The sequence below is a fragment of the Pristiophorus japonicus genome, unplaced genomic scaffold (genome assembly GCF_044704955.1).
Source record: "Pristiophorus japonicus isolate sPriJap1 unplaced genomic scaffold, sPriJap1.hap1 HAP1_SCAFFOLD_678, whole genome shotgun sequence".
NCBI lineage: Eukaryota > Metazoa > Chordata > Chondrichthyes > Pristiophoridae > Pristiophorus > Pristiophorus japonicus.
The window spans coordinates 76523-93838 of NW_027254591.1; the positions used below are offsets into that span (position 1 = coordinate 76523).

At 55.9% G+C, this 17316-nt stretch overlaps 1 protein-coding gene and 1 long non-coding RNA gene across 2 annotated transcripts in view; one reads left to right on the forward strand and one right to left on the reverse strand.

Annotated features, from left to right (window-relative positions):
- Positions 1–10322, reverse strand: part of LOC139256024 (ATP-binding cassette sub-family C member 3) — an 81239-nt gene extending 70917 nt beyond the window's left edge. Inside the window, exon 1 of the mRNA XM_070874099.1 lies at positions 10164–10322. Within this exon, the coding sequence (XP_070730200.1) occupies positions 10164–10244 (81 nt within the window). The 5' untranslated portion in view covers positions 10245–10322. The remainder of the gene's footprint in view (positions 1–10163) is intronic.
- Positions 10323–10474: 152 nt separating this feature from the next.
- LOC139256027 (uncharacterized) overlaps positions 10475–17316 on the forward strand; it is a 45458-nt gene continuing 38616 nt past the window's right edge. The window contains exon 1 of the long non-coding RNA XR_011592149.1: positions 10475–10660. This is a non-coding gene — a long non-coding RNA (uncharacterized lncRNA). The remainder of the gene's footprint in view (positions 10661–17316) is intronic.

Here is a 17316-nt window from a genome sequence, read left to right on the forward strand (position 1 = left end):
ACCAAACGGATACTAAAGACATCCGTCCTCAGAGCCGACAAACATTTCCTACATTTGGACATTTAAAACAAAAATAATGATATTTATTGCTGTGCAATCACAGATCCTTTATCAGTGGGCCTCATACCTGGTTCCTGCCCAATTACATGTCATTATGGTTCCCATGGATAAACTTCTGTTGGCTTATCTCGACTGTCACCTGGCAACCAGCCCCATCTGGTGCATTGTTTACACAGAGATTCATTGCCTTGGAAACATGGGGAGAGATGTAAACCCAGCAACCGCAGGCCTAACGTTGGTGATGGGGGAACTTTTAGAGACAATAATCCAGAACAAAATTGATTGGCAGTTGGCTACTAAATGAAAGTGAGCAGGGATTTGTTAGAGGCAAATCGTGTTTAACTAACTTGATCGAGTTCTTTGATGAGGTAATGGAGAGAGTTGATGAGGGGTCGTGCAGTTTATGTGGATATGGACTTTCAAAAGGTGTTTGACAAAGTAGCACATGATAGACTTGTAGCAAACTGAATGGCCATGGGATGAAAGGGACAGTGGCTGCATGGATACAAAATGGGGTAAGGGGCAGGAGAGAGAGTGGTGGTGAGCGGCTGTGTTTCAGACTGGAGGTGTAGTACAGTGGTGTTCCCCAGGGGTCGCTCTGTCGATATATATTAATGACCTGGACTTGGGGACACAGGGCATTATTTCAAAGTTTGCAGATGATACGAAACTCAGAAATGTCGTAAACAATGAGGATAGTCACAGACTCCAGGAGGACACAGACAGATGGGGAAATGAGCAGACACATGGCAGGTGACATTTAACACAGAGAAGTGATTCATTTTGGTCAGAAGGAGGAGAGGTAATACAAACTAACGGGTACAATATTAAAAGGGGTGCAGGAACAGAGTCCTGGGGTGTAGGTGCACAAATCATTAAAGATGACAGGGCAGGTTGAGAAGGCTGTTAAAAAGCTTATGGGATCCTGGGTTTATTAATAGAGGATAGAGTACAGAAGGCAGGAAGTTATGCTAAACTTTTATAAATCACTGGTTTGGCCCCAACTGGAGTATTGTGTCCAATTCTGGGAACACACTTTAGGAAGGATGTGAAGGCCTTAGAGAGGGAGCAGAAAAGATTTACGAGAATGGTTCCAGGGATGAGGGACTTCAGTTACGTGGATAGACTGGAGAAGCTGGGGTTGTTCTCCTTGGCGCAGAGAAGGTTGAGAGGAGATTTGATCGAGGTGTTCAAAATCATGAGGGGTTTGGAGAGAAAGTGTTCCCATTGGCAGAAGGGTCGAGAACCAAAGGGCACAGATTTAAAATGATTGGCAGAAGAACCAAATGCGACACAAGGAACCATTTTTTTTGATAAACAGTGTGTTGTTGTGATCGAGAACACGCTGCCTGAAAGGGAGTTGGGAGCAGATTCAATAATAACTTTCAATGGGGAATTGGATAAATACTTGGGGAAAAGCTTACAGGGCTATGGGAAAGAGCAGGGGAGTGGGATTAATGGGATCGCTCGAGCAAAGAGCCGGCACAAGCACGATGAGCCGAATGGTCTCCGTCTATGCTGTATCATTTTGTGATTCTATTGTGCAGTGCCTGTGAGCGCTGGGCTGGTAACCTGGTTCCTACAGGCCTTCTGAGTCTCACCATCCACAGGAGGGTGGATCAGAGTCAGTAAGAAGCATTACCGGAAGTACTACAACAGAAGCACCTCTTCATAGACATTGATCAGAGGCCAGGGAGCGTGCAGGAAGATGGGATCGAGGCTGGGCAGGGAATGAGCAAGGTATTAGGCCTGTTGCGGACCTATGGGCCTGGGAGTGGACAGCAAGTTATCACTGGACAGTAACGGGTAGCATTGTGGTGAGGAGGTCGGACAGGAGCGAGGGAAAGAGGCGGCGAGGGAAATGTTGAGCGAAGTCACGATTTACATCTGTTTTACTCGCTGAAAATCCTGAAGAGGGATGTGCAATGGCAGGACCAAAAGGTTTATCCCACCACTGCAATTCACAGTACTGAACCAATCACACAGCTCATACATAAGGCGCGAGGGAGAGACAGAGGGCGCGAGGGAGAGACAGAGGGCGCGAGGGAGAGACAGAGGGCGCGAGGGAGAGACAGAGGGCGCGAGGGAGAGACAGAGGGCGCGAGGGAGAGACAGAGGGCGCGAGGGAGAGACAGAGGGCGCGAGGGAGAGACAGAGGGCGCGAGGGAGAGACAGAGGGCGCGAGGGAGAGACAGAGGGCGCGAGGGAGAGACAGAGGGCGCGAGGGAGAGACAGAGGGCGCGAGGGAGAGACAGAGGGCGCGAGGGAGAGACAGAGGGCGCGAGGGAGAGACAGAGGGCGCGAGGGAGAGACAGAGGGCGCGAGGGAGAGACAGAGGGCGCGAGGGAGAGACAGAGGGCGCGAGGGAGAGACAGAGGGCGCGAGGGAGAGACAGAGGGCGCGAGGGAGAGACAGAGGGCGCGAGGGAGAGACAGAGGGCGCGAGGGAGAGACAGAGGGCGCGAGGGAGAGACAGAGGGCGCGAGGGAGAGACAGAGGGCGCGAGGGAGAGACAGAGGGCGCGAGGGAGAGACAGAGGGCGCGAGGGAGAGACAGAGGGCGCGAGGGAGAGACAGAGGGCGCGAGGGAGAGACAGAGGGCGCGAGGGAGAGACAGAGGGCGCGAGGGAGAGACAGAGGGCGCGAGGGAGAGACAGAGGGCGCGAGGGAGAGACAGAGGGCGCGAGGGAGAGACAGAGGGCGCGAGGGAGAGACAGAGGGCGCGAGGGAGAGACAGAGGGCGCGAGGGAGAGACAGAGGGCGCGAGGGAGAGACAGAGGGCGCGAGGGAGAGACAGAGGGCGCGAGGGAGAGACAGAGGGCGCGAGGGAGAGACAGAGGGCGCGAGGGAGAGACAGAGGGCGCGAGGGAGAGACAGAGGGCGCGAGGGAGAGACAGAGGGCGCGAGGGAGAGACAGAGGGCGCGAGGGAGAGACAGAGGGCGCGAGGGAGAGACAGAGGGCGCGAGGGAGAGACAGAGGGCGCGAGGGAGAGACAGAGGGCGCGAGGGAGAGACAGAGGGCGCGAGGGAGAGACAGAGGGCGCGAGGGAGAGACAGAGGGCGCGAGGGAGAGACAGAGGGCGCGAGGGAGAGACAGAGGGCGCGAGGGAGAGGCAGAGGGCGCGAGGGAGAGAGTGAGAAATAGAGGGATAAATAGAGTTAGAGATACAAGGGGAGATGTTCTTGGGTTCGGGTGTGCACCTGTGCATAGCGAATGCTGGAACATTGAGTGGACCAGACCACAGAGCAAAGGGTGGCCAATGTATGTGCCTGGGCATAGGCCCAGGAAAGGCAGGTCACGAGGAAGGCCATTTGGTCCATCGTAACTCATTTAAGAGCAGCCCACCAACATTGAGTGCAGGCTTGCCTGTCCTGTGGACGGGGTACATGCCGGAGCCTGTGGAACCGGCACCCCAACAAGGCCTTCGGCAATGCACGGGTTAAAATTAAAATGCCATTGAAAAAATGTTTTTATTTCAGTGATAAACAAAATAAAAGTCAACCATCAGAAATATCACAAAGTGCAATCTTGCTTTTGGTTATCAGGCCGATCAGCAATGGACTGAAGAGCATTGCTGCAAACTGATCATCTCGTCGGAAGGTTTCAAACATCAAGCCCTGTATCAGCAAAACACATCATTGCGGCACCTCGACCGACACACTCTGCAGTCAATTCACAGCTCAGTCCACACGCGGCAAATGCTACCTACCCCCATTCCTAACAAGGCACCAGCCCACTACCTCCTCCACCAACACAGGGCTCAGAGTCACGGGCGCATGTGCAAACTCGTGAAGTACCTGTATCAGATATACACAACCTACTGCTTCAGCTGGATCAAATATCAACTCTCCCAGTTCCACAGGAACTGGTTTGTACAGTTCCCGAGATCTGGACAACTGTTGTTTGAGTGAAAGGCAGTAACTCATTACAGCATATACACAACTATTCCGTGTCACGCACACACCCACTTCCCTCAATTTAACACTCGCACGCCGCCTCTCAAGTTACTTAATTGACAGCGCTCTTCTTCGAATAGTGCCTTTGGATATTTGACACCTACCCGAGAGAATATAGCTCCTCCAGTACTGCCCCTCCTACAGTGCGGCACTCCACCAGTACTGCCCCTCCGACAGTGCAGCGCTCCCTCAGTAGTGCCCCTCCGACAGTGCAGCGCTCCCTCAGAAATGCCCCCCTCCCCCGACAGTGCGGCGCTCCCTCAGTATTGCCGCGCTCCCCCAGTACTGCCCCTCCGACAGTGCTGCACTCCCTCAGTACTGCCCTTCCAACAGTGCGGCGCTCCCTCAGCACTGCACTGGGGAGCCAGCCTGTATTTTTGTGCTCAAGCCTCTGGACTGGGGCTTGAACCCACGACCTTCTGACTCAGCGAAAAGGACTGTTTCCAGGTGAAGCACGGCTAAAGGCTAAATGATAAGGCATGGACTATGGGGCAGTGGAGCAGGGAGGGGGGGGTAGGGTGGGAGCAGGGAGGATGGGGTAGGGTGGGAGCAGGGAGGGGGGGGTAGGGTGGGAGCAGGGAGGGGGGGGTAGGGTGGGAGCAGGGAGGGGGGGGTAGGGTGGGTGCAGGGAGGGGGGGGTAGGGTGGGTGCAGGGAGGGGGGGGTAGGGTGGGTGCAGGGAGGGGGGGGTAGGGTGGGTGCAGGGAGGGGGGGGTAGGGTGGGTGCAGGGAGGGGGGGGTAGGGTGGGTGCAGGGAGGGGGGTGCAGGGAGGGGGGGGTAGGGTGGGTGCAGGGAGGGGGGGGTAGGGTGGGTGCAGGGAGGGGGGTGCAGGGAGGGGGGGGTAGGGTGGGTGCAGGGAGGGGGGGTAGGGTGGGTGCAGGGAGGGGGGGGTAGGGTGGGTGCAGGGAGGGGGGGGTAGGGTGGGTGCAGGGAGCGGGGGGTAGGGTGGGTGCAGGGAGGGGGGGTAGGGTGGGTGCAGGGAGGGGGGGGTAGGGTGGGTGCAGGGAGAGAAGGAGTGCAGGAGGGGGCAGGAAGGGGGGGGTTCACAGAGAGGGGAGGGGTTCACAGAGAGAGGAGGGGTTCACAGAGAGGGGTGAAGGGGTGGGTGGGAGGATGGTTGCAGGGCCAGGTGAAGGGAGGGTGCACCCTGTAACTCAGGCCAGTCCCAGGAAGTTGATGCCATGCCAGAAGAATGCTTCAGTGAAAATGAAACAGGGTTTTGTCTGTGATTGACAGTTTGCTGCGAGATGGAGGGAGCGGGGGCGAGGGAGCGAGGCGGAGGGGGCGAGGCGGAGGGGGCGAGGCGGAGGGGGCGAGGCGGAGGGGGCGAGGCGGAGGGGGCGAGGCGGAGGGGGCGAGGCGGAGGGGGCGAGGCGGAGGGGGCGAGGCGGAGGGGGCGAGGCGGAGGGGGCGAGGCGGAGGGGGCGAGGCGGAGGGGGCGAGGCGGAGGGGGCGAGGCGGAGGGGGCGAGGCGGAGGGGGCGAGGCGGAGGGGGCGAGGCGGAGGGGGCGAGGCGGAGGGGGCGAGGCGGAGGGGGCGAGGCGGAGGGGGCGAGGCGGAGGGGGCGAGGCGGAGGGGGCGAGGCGGAGGGGGCGAGGCGGAGGGGGCGAGGCGGAGGGGGCGAGGCGGAGGGGGCGAGGCGGAGGGGGCGAGGCGGAGGGGGCGAGGCGGAGGGGGCGAGGCGGAGGGGGCGAGGCGGAGGGGGCGAGGCGGAGGGGGCGAGGCGGAGGGGGCGAGGCGGAGGGGGCGAGGCGGAGGGGGCGAGGCGGAGGGGGCGAGGCGGAGGGGGCGAGGCGGAGGGGGCGAGGCGGAGGGGGCGAGGCGGAGGGGGCGAGGCGGAGGGGGCGAGGCGGAGGGGGCGAGGCGGAGGGGGCGAGGCGGAGGGGGCGAGGCGGAGGGGGCGAGGCGGAGGGGGCGAGGCGGAGGGGGCGAGGCGGAGGGGGCGAGGCGGAGGGGGCGAGGCGGAGGGGGCGAGGCGGAGGGGGCGAGGCGGAGGGGGCGAGGGCGAGGCGGAGGGGGCGAGGGCGAGGCGGAGGGGGCGAGGGCGAGGCGGAGGGGGCGAGGGCGAGGCGGAGGGGGCGAGGGCGAGGCGGAGGGGGCGAGGGCGAGGCGGAGGGGGCGAGGGCGAGGCGGAGGGGGCGAGGGCGAGGCGGAGGGGGCGAGGCGGAGGGGGCGAGGGCGAGTCGGAGTGGGCGAGGTGGAGGGCGAGGGCGAGTGGGAGGGGGCGAGGATAGGTGCAGGAGTAGGCCATTCAATGGCTGATCATGCAACTTCAGTACCTCATTCCTGCTTTCTCTCCACACCCCTTGATCCCTTTAGCCGTAAGGGCCACCACATTTCACTCCTTATATAGCTTCTGACTATGCTAATGGTTGTTGTCGATGCTGGAAATCTGAACCAACAACAGACATCACTGCAGATACCCAGCAGCTCAGACAGCATTGTGGAGGAAACCAAAAGCAATGTGTGGGGTACAGTCCCGTCCTCCGGAGCAAACACCAGACAAAGAGAGAGCCAAACAGAGAGCCAGACAGACAGCGAGCGCGAGACAGAGAGAGCCGGTGAAAGAGATTGAGCGACAGAGACAGAGAGAGACAGAGAGAGAGAGAGAGACAGAGACAGAGAGCCAGAGAGAGAGAGAGAGAGAGAGCGCGCGCGCGAGAGAGACCCTGTTCTGATCTTCACGATTCTTTGTCTTTTGAAAGGTTTTTTTTGTTGCTTTGATAATAAACCAAAACCCGTGTAACCCGGAACATTCTGACACAGTCACTGAGCATGGTGACAAGCGCCACAATCAAGAAAATATTATTCTGCAAGATATTTATGCTTCTGAATTGTTAAATATTTGCTTGTTTCCAACGAGTGGAATTACTGATTAAACAAAGCTGAAGTTTTACAACTTCCCATTGCAGTCTCCCAGGACTCACACTGGGGACGGCTCAACGGGCGGTGGCCACCTCGGCACCAAGGACCCAGACACCGGCACAGAGGGGGCACGGGGGCACCGCAGAAGGTCGCAGGGTTACACGGCGGCACCGCAGAGAGTGGCAGGGTCGCGGGGAGCATGGGGACACCGCAGAGGGTGGCAGAGGGCACCGCAGAGGGTCGCAGGGTCACCGCAGAGGGTTGGAGGAGGGCATATCAGGGTGTCACCCCCACCCTCGATCAGCTGTGGGTCGGGTCTCGTGCTGTTCTGTGAAGCAGGATGAGCTGTGCCAGAGCAGAACGCAGCCTTTCACCACGAGGAGCCACAGAGACTGAAACACCATCCAAAAGGGAATTGGATAAGGATTTGAAAATGACAATTATGAAGGGTACGGGGAAAGGGACGGCACGGTTTGAGCAGCAGGCACTGGGACAGTATCGATGGGCTGAATGACCTCCTTCTGTGCTGCAGTTTATAGAAAACGCGACACCCAACTTCTCAAACATAGGATGCTTTCGGGTATTGATCACACCTTCACATGACATGACTGACAAACCCTCCGAGGGTCGGTGTGGGACTGGTCTGAGGGTCAGCGTGGGAACGGTCTGTGGGTCAGCGTGGGACCGGTCTGTGGGTCAGCGTGGGACCGGTCTGTGGGTCAGCGTGGGACCGGTCTGTGGGTCAGCGTGGGACCGGTCTGTGGGTCAGCGTGGGACCGGTCTGTGGGTCAGCGTGGGACCGGTCTGTGGGTCAGCGTGGGACCGGTCTGTGGGTCAGCGTGGGACCGGTCTGTGGGTCAGCGCGGGACCGGTCTGTGGGTCAGCGCGGGACCGGTCTGTGGGTCAGTGCGGGACCGGTCTGTGGGTCGGTGCGGGACCGGTCTGTGGGTCGGTGCGGGACCGGTCTGTGGGTCAGCGTGGGACCGGTCTGTGGGTCGGTGCGGGACCGGTCTGTGGGTCGGTGCGGGTCCCAGACCGGTCTGAAGGTCAGTGTGGGACCAGTCTGAGGGCAGTGCCAGACCGGTCTGAGGGTCAGTGTGGGTCCCGGACCGGTCTGAGGGTCCCGGACCGGTCTGAGGGTCAGTGGGGGTCACGGACCGGTCTGAGGGCGGTGCTGGACCAGCCTGAGGGTCAGTGTGGGTCCCGGACCGGTCTGAGGGTTGGTGTGGGTCCCAGACCGGTCTGAAGGTCAGTGTGGGACCAGTCTGAGGGCAGTGCCGGACCGGTCTGAGGGTCAATGTGGGTCCCGGACCGGTCTGAGGGTCAGTGTGGGTCCCGGACCGGTCTGAGGGTCAGTGTGGGTCCCGGACCGGTCTGAGGGCGGTGCTGGACCAGTCTGAGGGTCAGTGTGGGTCCCGGACCGGTCATGTGACGAGTTCAAATCTCACCACTTCTCGTTATGAAAATTAATTCAATAAAATCAAAAGGCTGGATCCAGAAAAAATGACCACTGAAAGCTGCCTGACAGTCATCAGGAAAAACCAACTGCATTACCCGAGGGACGGAGTCTATTCCCAGTCCAGTGCCCCGGAGCGTGTCCCTTGTACCCACGTCTGTCCGCCAGTCCCAGAGCCCGACCCTGGTCCGGATGGGTCCCTGTGGTTCACTCTCGTTGCTCTCTGAAGTCACCCGGTGGTAAAGCCAATCGCCGCAGGTCACTTTCACCACTGTGGGAGCAGCACAGGCCCAGCCGGAAGGCAGCAAGCGACGGACAATAAACACTGGCCTCACAAGTACTGCCATCACCCCCGGCAACACACAAGGGGCGTCCGGGTCACGGAGCGCGGAGTCCCTTCGTACATCGCCGCCATCACCCCAGCCCGCTCCTGCATTCCCCACCCCGCCCCAACACCCCTCCCCCTCTGACCCCATCCCAACAACCCCTCCCCCACTGACCCCACCCCAACAACCCCTCCCCCACTGACCCCACCCCAACAACCCCTCCCCCACTGACCCCATCCCAACAACCCCTCCCCCACTGACCCCATCCCAACAACCACTCCCTCACTGACCCCACCCCAACACCCCCTCCCCCACTACCCTCTCCCCCTGACCCCATCCCAACAACCCCTGCCCCCCACACCCTCCCCCACTGACCCCACCCCAACACCCCCTCCCCCACTACCCTCTCCCCCTCTGACCCCATCTCAACAACCCCTCCCCACCACACCCTCCCCCACTAACCCCCCCCAACACACCCTCCCCCACTGACCCCACCCCCCTCCCCCACTACCCTCTCCCCCTCTGACCCCATCCCAACAACCCCTCCCCCCCCACCCCAACACACCCTCCCCCACTAACCCCCCCCAACACACCCTCCCCTACTGACCCCACCCCAACACCCCCTCCCCTCTCCCCCTCTGACCCCATCCCAACAACCCCTCCCCCCCACACCCTCCCCCACTAACCCCCCCCAACACACCCTCCCCCACTGACCTCACCCCCACTACCCTCTCCCCCTCTGACCCCATCCCAACAACCCCTCCCCCACTAACCCCCCCCAACACCCACTACCCCCTCCCCCACTGACCCCACCCCAACACCCCCTCCCCCACTACCCTCTCCCCCTCTGACCCCATCCCAACAACCCCTCCCCCCCACACCCTCCCCCACTAACCCCCCCCAACACACCCTCCCCTACTGACCCCACCCCTCTCCCCCACTGACCCCTCCCCCACTACCCCCTCCCCCTCTGACCCCATCCCAACAACCCCTCCCACCCCAACACACCCTCCCCCACTAACCCCACCCCCAACACCCCCTCCCCCACTAACCCCCCCCAACACACCCTCCCCCACTGACCCCACCCCCCTCCCCCACTACCCTCTCCCCCTCTGACCCCATCCCAACAACCCCTCCCCACCACACCCTCCCCCACTAACCCCCCCCAACACACCCTCCCCTACTGACCCCACCCCAACACCCCCTCCCCTCTCCCCCTCTGACCCCATCCCAACAACCCCTCCCCCCCACCCCAACACACCCTCCCCCACTGACCCCACCCCAACACCCCCTCTGACCCCATCCCAACAACCCCTCCCCACTAACCCCCCCCAACACACCCTCCCCTACTGACCCCACCCCTCTCCCCCACTGACCCCTCCCCCACTACCCCCTCCCCCTCTGACCCCATCCCAACAACCCCTCCCACCCAACACCCCCTCCCACCCAACACCCCCTCCCCGACCTCATTTCTCACACCGGATTCCCCCCACACACTTACCCAGAGCCGAGGCCCGATGTCGGGACCGCACAGCCGCTCTATGGCGGGGACCGATTCAGAGTCGCTGCGAGACGCCGCCATCCAGCCGCGCTCCTCAACCCAGGCCGGCCCTCCGGGGTCCGCGCGCACTGCGGGAACGGACAGCAGCCGCGGCCGGGCACGCCCCTCCCCCGCGCTCGCAGGCCCCGCCCAGGCTCCGCCCCTCTCCCCGCCCAGGCTCCGCCCCTCTCCCCGCCCAGGCTCCGCTCCACCCCCGCTCTCGCAGGCCCCGCCCCTCTCCCGCACTCGCAGGCCCCGCCCCTGAAGGCTGCCCTTTGACCTCTCCAGTTGGAATGGGCGGGAGCGAGCAGTGCCGCCGGTGGCCGCCTCACCATCCAATAACAACAACTTGTATTGATATAGCGGCACTAACCCAGTAAAACAACCCAAGCGATTATCAAACAACATTTGACACTGAGAAGATATTCAGAGAGGTGACCCAAAACTTGGTCAAAGAGGTAAGAACATAAGGAGCAGGAGTCGGCCATTCAATGGGATCAATGGTCCACCTCAACTCCACGTCCCCCGCACTGTCCCCACATCCCCAATATCCAAAAGTCTATCGGTCTCAGTCTTGAATATACTCAATGACTGAGCCTCCACACCCTCTGGGGCAGAGAATTCCAAAGATTCACCACCCTCTGAGTGAAGAAATTTCTCCTCATCTCAGTCCTCAATGGCCGACCCCTTATCCTGAGACTGTGTGACCCCTGTTTCTGGACTCCACAAGCCGGGGGAAACATCCTCCCTGCATCTATTCTGTCAAGCCCTGTCAGAGTTTTGTAGGGCATTGTGATAAACCGCTGGTTGGGCCTCAGTTCGAGCATTGTGGCCAATTTTAGGCAGCACGTTTTACATAGAAACATAGAAAATAGGTGCAGGAGTAGGCCATTCGGCCCTTCGAGCCTGCACCGCCATTCAATGAGTTCATGGCTGAACATGAAACTTCAGTACCCCCTTCCTGCTTTCTCGCCATACCCCTTGATCCCCCGAGTAGTAAGGACTACATCTAACTCCTTTTTTGAATATATTTAGTGAATTGGCCTCAACAACTTCCTGTGGTAGAGAATTCCACAGGTTCACCACTCTCTGGGTGAAGAAGTTTCTCCTCATCTCGGTCCTAAATGGCTTACCCCTTATCCTTAGACTGTGACCCCTGGTTCTGGACTTCCCCAACATTGGGAACATTCTTCCTGCATCTAACCTGTCTGAACCCTTCAGAATTTTAAATGTTTCTATGAGGTCCCCTCTCATTCTTCTGAACTCCAGTGAATACAAGCCCAGTTGATCCAGTCTTTCTTGATAGGTCAGTCCCGCCATCCCGGGAATCAGTCTGGTGAACCTTCGCTGCACTCCCTCAATAGCAAGAATGTCCTTCCTCAGGTTAGGAGACCAAAACTGTACACAATACTCCAGGTGTGGCCTCACCAAGGCCCTGTACAACTGTAGTAACACATCCCTGCCCCTGTACTCCAATCCCCTCACTATGAAGGCCAACATGCCATTTGCCTTCTTAACCGCCTGCTGTACCTGCATGCCAACCTTCAATGACTGATGTAGCATGACACCTAGGTCTCGTTGCACCTCCCCTTTTCCTAATCTGTCACCATTCAGATAATAGTCTGTCTCTCTGTTTTTACCACCAAAGTGGATAACCTCACATTTATCCACATTATACTTCATCTGCCATGCATTTGTCCACTCACCTAACCTATCCAAGTCGCTCTGCAGCCTCATAGCATCCTCCTCGCAGCTCACACTGCCACCCAACTTAGTGTCATCCGCAAATTTGGAGATACTACATTAAATCCCCTCATCTAAATCATTAATGTACAATGTAAACAGCTGGGGCCCCAGCACAGAACCTTGCGGTACCCCACTAGTCACTGCCTGCTATTCTGAAAAGTCCCCATTTACTCCTACTTTTTGCTTCCTGTCTGACAACCAGTTCTCAATCCATGTCAGCACACTACCCCCAATCCCATGTGCTTTAACTTTGCACATTAATCTCTTGTGTGGGACCTTGTCGAAAGCCTTCTGAAAGTCCAAATACACCACATCAACTGGTTCTCCCTTGTCCACTCTACTGGAAACATCCCCAAAAAATTCCAGAAGATTTGTCAAGCATGATTTCCCTTTCACAAATCCATGCTGACTTGGACCTATCATGTCACCTCTTTCCAAATGCACTGCTATGACATCCTTAATAATTGATTCCATCATTTTACCCACTACCGATGTCAGGCTGACTGGTCAATAATTCCCTGTTTTCTCTCTCCCTCCTTTTTTAAAAAGTGGGGTTACATTGGCTACCTCCACTCGATAGGAACTGATCCAGAGTCAATGGAATGTTGGAAAATGACTGTCAATGCATCCGCTATTTCCAAGGCCATCTCCTTAAGTACTCTGGGATGCAGTCCATCAGGCCCTGGGGATTTATCGGCCTTCAATCCCATCAATTTCCCCAACACAATTTCCCGACTAATAAGGATTTCCCTCAGTTCCTCCTCCTTACTAGACCCTCTGACACCTTTTATATCCGGAAGGTTGTTTGTGTCCTCCTTAGTGAATACCGAACCAAAGTACTTGTTCAATTGGTCCGCCATTTCTTTGTTCCCCGTTATGACTTCCCCTGATTCTGACTGCAGGGGACCTATATTTGTCTTTACTAAACTTTTTCTCTTTACATATCTATAGAAACTTTTGCAATCCGTCTTAATGTTCCCTGCAAGCTTCTTCTCGTACTCCATTTTCCCTGCCCTAATCAAACCCTTTGTCCTCCTCTGCTGAGTTCTAAATTTCTCCCAGTCCCCGGGTTCGCTGCTATTTCTGGCCAATTTGTATGCCACTTCCTTGGCTTTAATACTATCCCTGATTTCCCTTGATAGCCACGGTTGAGCCACCTTCCCTTTTTTATTTTTACGCCAAACAGGAATGTACAATTGTAGTTCATCCATGCGGTCTCTAAATGTCTGCCATTGCCCATCCACAGTCAACCCCTTAAGTATCATTCGCCAATCTATCCTAGCCAATTCACGCCTCATACCTTCAAAGTTACCCTTCTTTAAGTTCTGGACCATGGTCTCTGAATTAACTGTTTCATTCTCCATCCTAATGCAGAATTCCACCATATTATGGTCACTCTTTCCCAAGGGGCCTCGCACAACGAGATTGCTAATTAATCCTCTCTTATTACACAACACCCAGTCTAAGATGGCCTCCCCCCTAGTTGGTTCCTCGACATATTGTTCTCGAAAACCATCCCTTATGCACTCCAGGAAATCCTCCTCCACCGTATTGCTTCCAGTTTGGTTAGCCCAATCTATGTGCATATTAAAGTCACCCATTATAACTGCTGCACCTTTATTGCATGCACCCCTAATTTTCTGTTTGATGCCCTCCCCAACATCACTACTACTGTTTGGAGGTCTGTACACAACTCCCACTAATGTTTTTTGCCCTTTGGTGTTCTGCAGCTCGACCCATATAGATTCCACATCATCCAAGCTAATGTCCTTCCTAACTATTGCCTTAATCTCCTCCTTAACCAGCAATGCTACCCCACCTCATTTTCCTTTTATTTTATCCTTCCTGAATGTTGAATACCCCTGGATGTTGAGTTCCCAGCCCTGATCATCCTGGAGCCACGTCTCTGTAATCCCAATCACATCATATTTGTTAACATCTATTTGCACAGTTAATTCATCCACCTTATTATGGATACTCCTTGCATTAAGACACAAAGCCTTCAGGCTTGTTTTTTTAACACCCTTTGTCCTTTTAGAATTTTGCTGTACAGTGGCCCTTTTTGTTCTTTGCCTTGGGTTTCTCTGCCCTCCACTTTTCCTCATCTCCTTTCTGTCTTTTGCTTTTGTCTCCTTTTTGTTTCCCTCTGTCTCCCTGCATTGGTTCCCATCCCCCTGCCATATTAGTTTAACCCCTCCCCAACAGCACTAGCAAACACTGCCCCTCAGACATTGGTTCTGGTCCTGCCCAGGTGCAGACCGTCCGGTTTGTACTGGTCCCACCTCCCCCAGAACCGGTTCCAATGCCCCAGGAATTGGAATCCCTCCCTGCTGCACCACTGCTCAAGCCACGTATTCATCTGCGCTATCCTGCGATTCCTACTCTGACTAGCACGTGGCACTGGTAGCAATCCCGAGATTACTACTTTTGAGGTCCTACTTTTTAATTTAGCTCCTAGCTCCTTAAATTCGTTTCGTAGGACCTCATCCCTTTTTTTACCTATGTAGTTGGTACCAATGTGCACCACGACAACTGGCTGTTCTCCCTCCCTTTTTAGAATGTCCTGCACCCGCTCCGAGACATCCTTGACCCTTGCACCAGGGAGGCAACATACCATCCTGGTGTCTCGGTTGTGGCCGCAGAAATGCCTATCTATTCCCCTTACAATTGAATCCCCTATCACTATCGCTCTCCCACTCTTTTTCCTGCCCTCCTGTGCAACAGAGCCAGCCACGGTGCCATGAACTTGGCTGCTGCTGCCCTCCCCTGATGAGTCATCCCCCCCAACAGTACCCAAAGCAGTGTATCTGTTTTGCAGGGGGATGATCACAGGGGACCCCTGCACTACCTTCCTTGCACTGCTCTTCCTGCTGGTCTTCCATTCCCTATCTGGCTGTGGACCCTTTCCCTGCGGTATGACCAACTCGCTGCACGTGCTACTCACGTCATTCTCAGCATCGTGGATGCTCCAGAGTGAATCCATCCTCAGCTCCAACTCCGCAACGCGGTGAGCTGGAGGCGGACACACTTCCCACACATGTAGTCGTCAGGAACACTGGTGTTGTCCCTGAGTTCCCACATGGTACAGGAGGAGCATAACACGTGACCGAGCTGTCCTGCCATGACTTAACCCTTAGATAGGCAACAACAATGCTAAAGTTTACTCACTGTTATAGAAGAGAAAAAAGAAAAACTACTCACCAATCACCAGCCAATCACTTACCCCCTTGGCTGTCACCTCTCTGTTTCTTTCTACTTCTGTTTTGCCTTCTCCCTGTAGCTGCACAAGCTGTGCCTTTTATAGGCCTCACCAACGGACCTCCTCGACGCTGCTCCCGACTGTCGCCAACGCTAGGAAGAATGTCAAAGCCTCAGAGCGGGTGCAGGGGAGATTTACTGGAATGATGCTGGAATATATTTCAGGGATGAGATGTTAAACTGAGACCCCGTCTGCTCTTTCAGGTGGATGGAAAAGATCCCACGACCACTATTTTGAAGAAGAGCAGGGGAGTTCTCCCCGATGTCCTGGCCAATATTTATCCCTGAACCAACATCACACAAAATAAATGATCTGGTCATTGTCATATCACTGTTTATGGCAGATTGCTGTGCGCAAAATTGGCTGCCTCGTTGCCTTCATTACAACAGTGACTACACTCCAAAAGTACTTAATTGGACATCCTGATGTCGTGAAAGGCGCTATATAAATGCAAGTTCTTTTGTTTGCTTTCATTTGTTACACTTAATTAGGCAACTGCTATTCATTTGACCATCTGTTGATTCATTAGTTCTTGTCACCGGACCACAACAGAATTCTCTTAATGTTTATCTTCTTTCAAAGGATCAATCATTTTGATTACCAGCAATTTAAATGTGATTGTCGTCTGACTGATATGTCATAGAAACTGTGAATATTCCCTGGACAGTTTTATATATTGGCTGTTACTTTGACTCAGAGGCAAAGAAACTTTTAAAGATGCAATTAACCCAAAGGAAATCTTTATTTCACATTATGCCTAAAGTCATACATAAAAAATCAAGATGAAATTGTCTCTGTGGATGAATGGATGAAATTCTAGTTCCAACACAATCTCATCAAATTAAATCCCAAGTCCTTGGTTACAGATTGCAGACTGGGAATTTCCAACACAACCTTCCATTCGGTGGCCTTCCTTTCGATAATAGAATTGATTATATTGAGTATATTGTCTGCAGCCTTTGACATGTTTGACCACTCCATCCTCCTCCTCTTCCAACCCTTCTGTTGTCCAGCTCAGTGGGACTGCCCTCGCCTGGTTCCACTCTGACCGAGAAACCCTCATCCATGCATTTTATACCTGAATACTTGACTATTCCAATGCTCTCCTGGCCAGCCTCACATCTTCCACCCTCCATAAGCTCATCCAAAGCTCGGCTGCCCGTATCCTAATTCGCACCAAGTCCCGTTCACCCATCACCCCTGTGCTCGCTGACCTACATTGGCTCCCGGTCCGATAACACCTCAGTTTCAAAATTCTCATCCTTGTTTTCAAATCCCTCCATGGCCTCGCCCCTCCCTATCTCTGTAATCTCCTTCAACCCCATAATCCCCCGAGATATCTGCATTCCTCGAACTCTGGCCCCTTGTGCATCCCCCCACTCTTTGAATCAATCAGTCCCACTCCCCCCCCCCCGCTCTTTCCCCACAGCCCAGCAAACTTTTCCAATGCAAGTAATTATGAAAGTTACTATTGAATCTACTGCCACCGCCCTTTCAGGCAGCGCGTGCTTCACATGGGTGACCCTCCAGTGAGGGGAGCAGACCATCAAAGATCGTAGGAGCGAGCCTTTGGCTCAGCGGGAACATTCCCGCCTGCGAGTTACGAGGTCCCGGGTTTGAATCCTGCTCCAGGCAGTCCCCGTGTGGAGACCTGAGATCCGACTTGGAATTCTGGGGTAAAATCCAGCGGAATCCTCGTGTTCGAGGGGTGTATGGTGATCCCCCAAACCCCCCTCAATCGTATGGCTTGTGGGAGCCCATAACACCATCCCGCCATTTAGGACTGTCGCCCGGGAGAAAGATGGTTACTGTCCACCAAGCGAAGCGTGCGAAGGTACGGATACAACGAATACGTCAGCCTGCCAGACTGTTAATCAGCCTGCAAAACCTCCCACTGCCTCTACTCCAAAGGAAGAGGGGGAAGGTACAGAAACAGCAGTCATCAAGGGTGAGAAGAGTAGGAGAGAAGGTAAGGGAAATCAGGACGTAATGGCTTGATGAGGCTCAGCCAGAAACAAACAGGGCTTCTGGATTGGGGAATACTGACCGACATCGCAGTAGATCCACACTTCTTCCAAGCAAAGCAGAAACCCATCTAAGATTACTGTC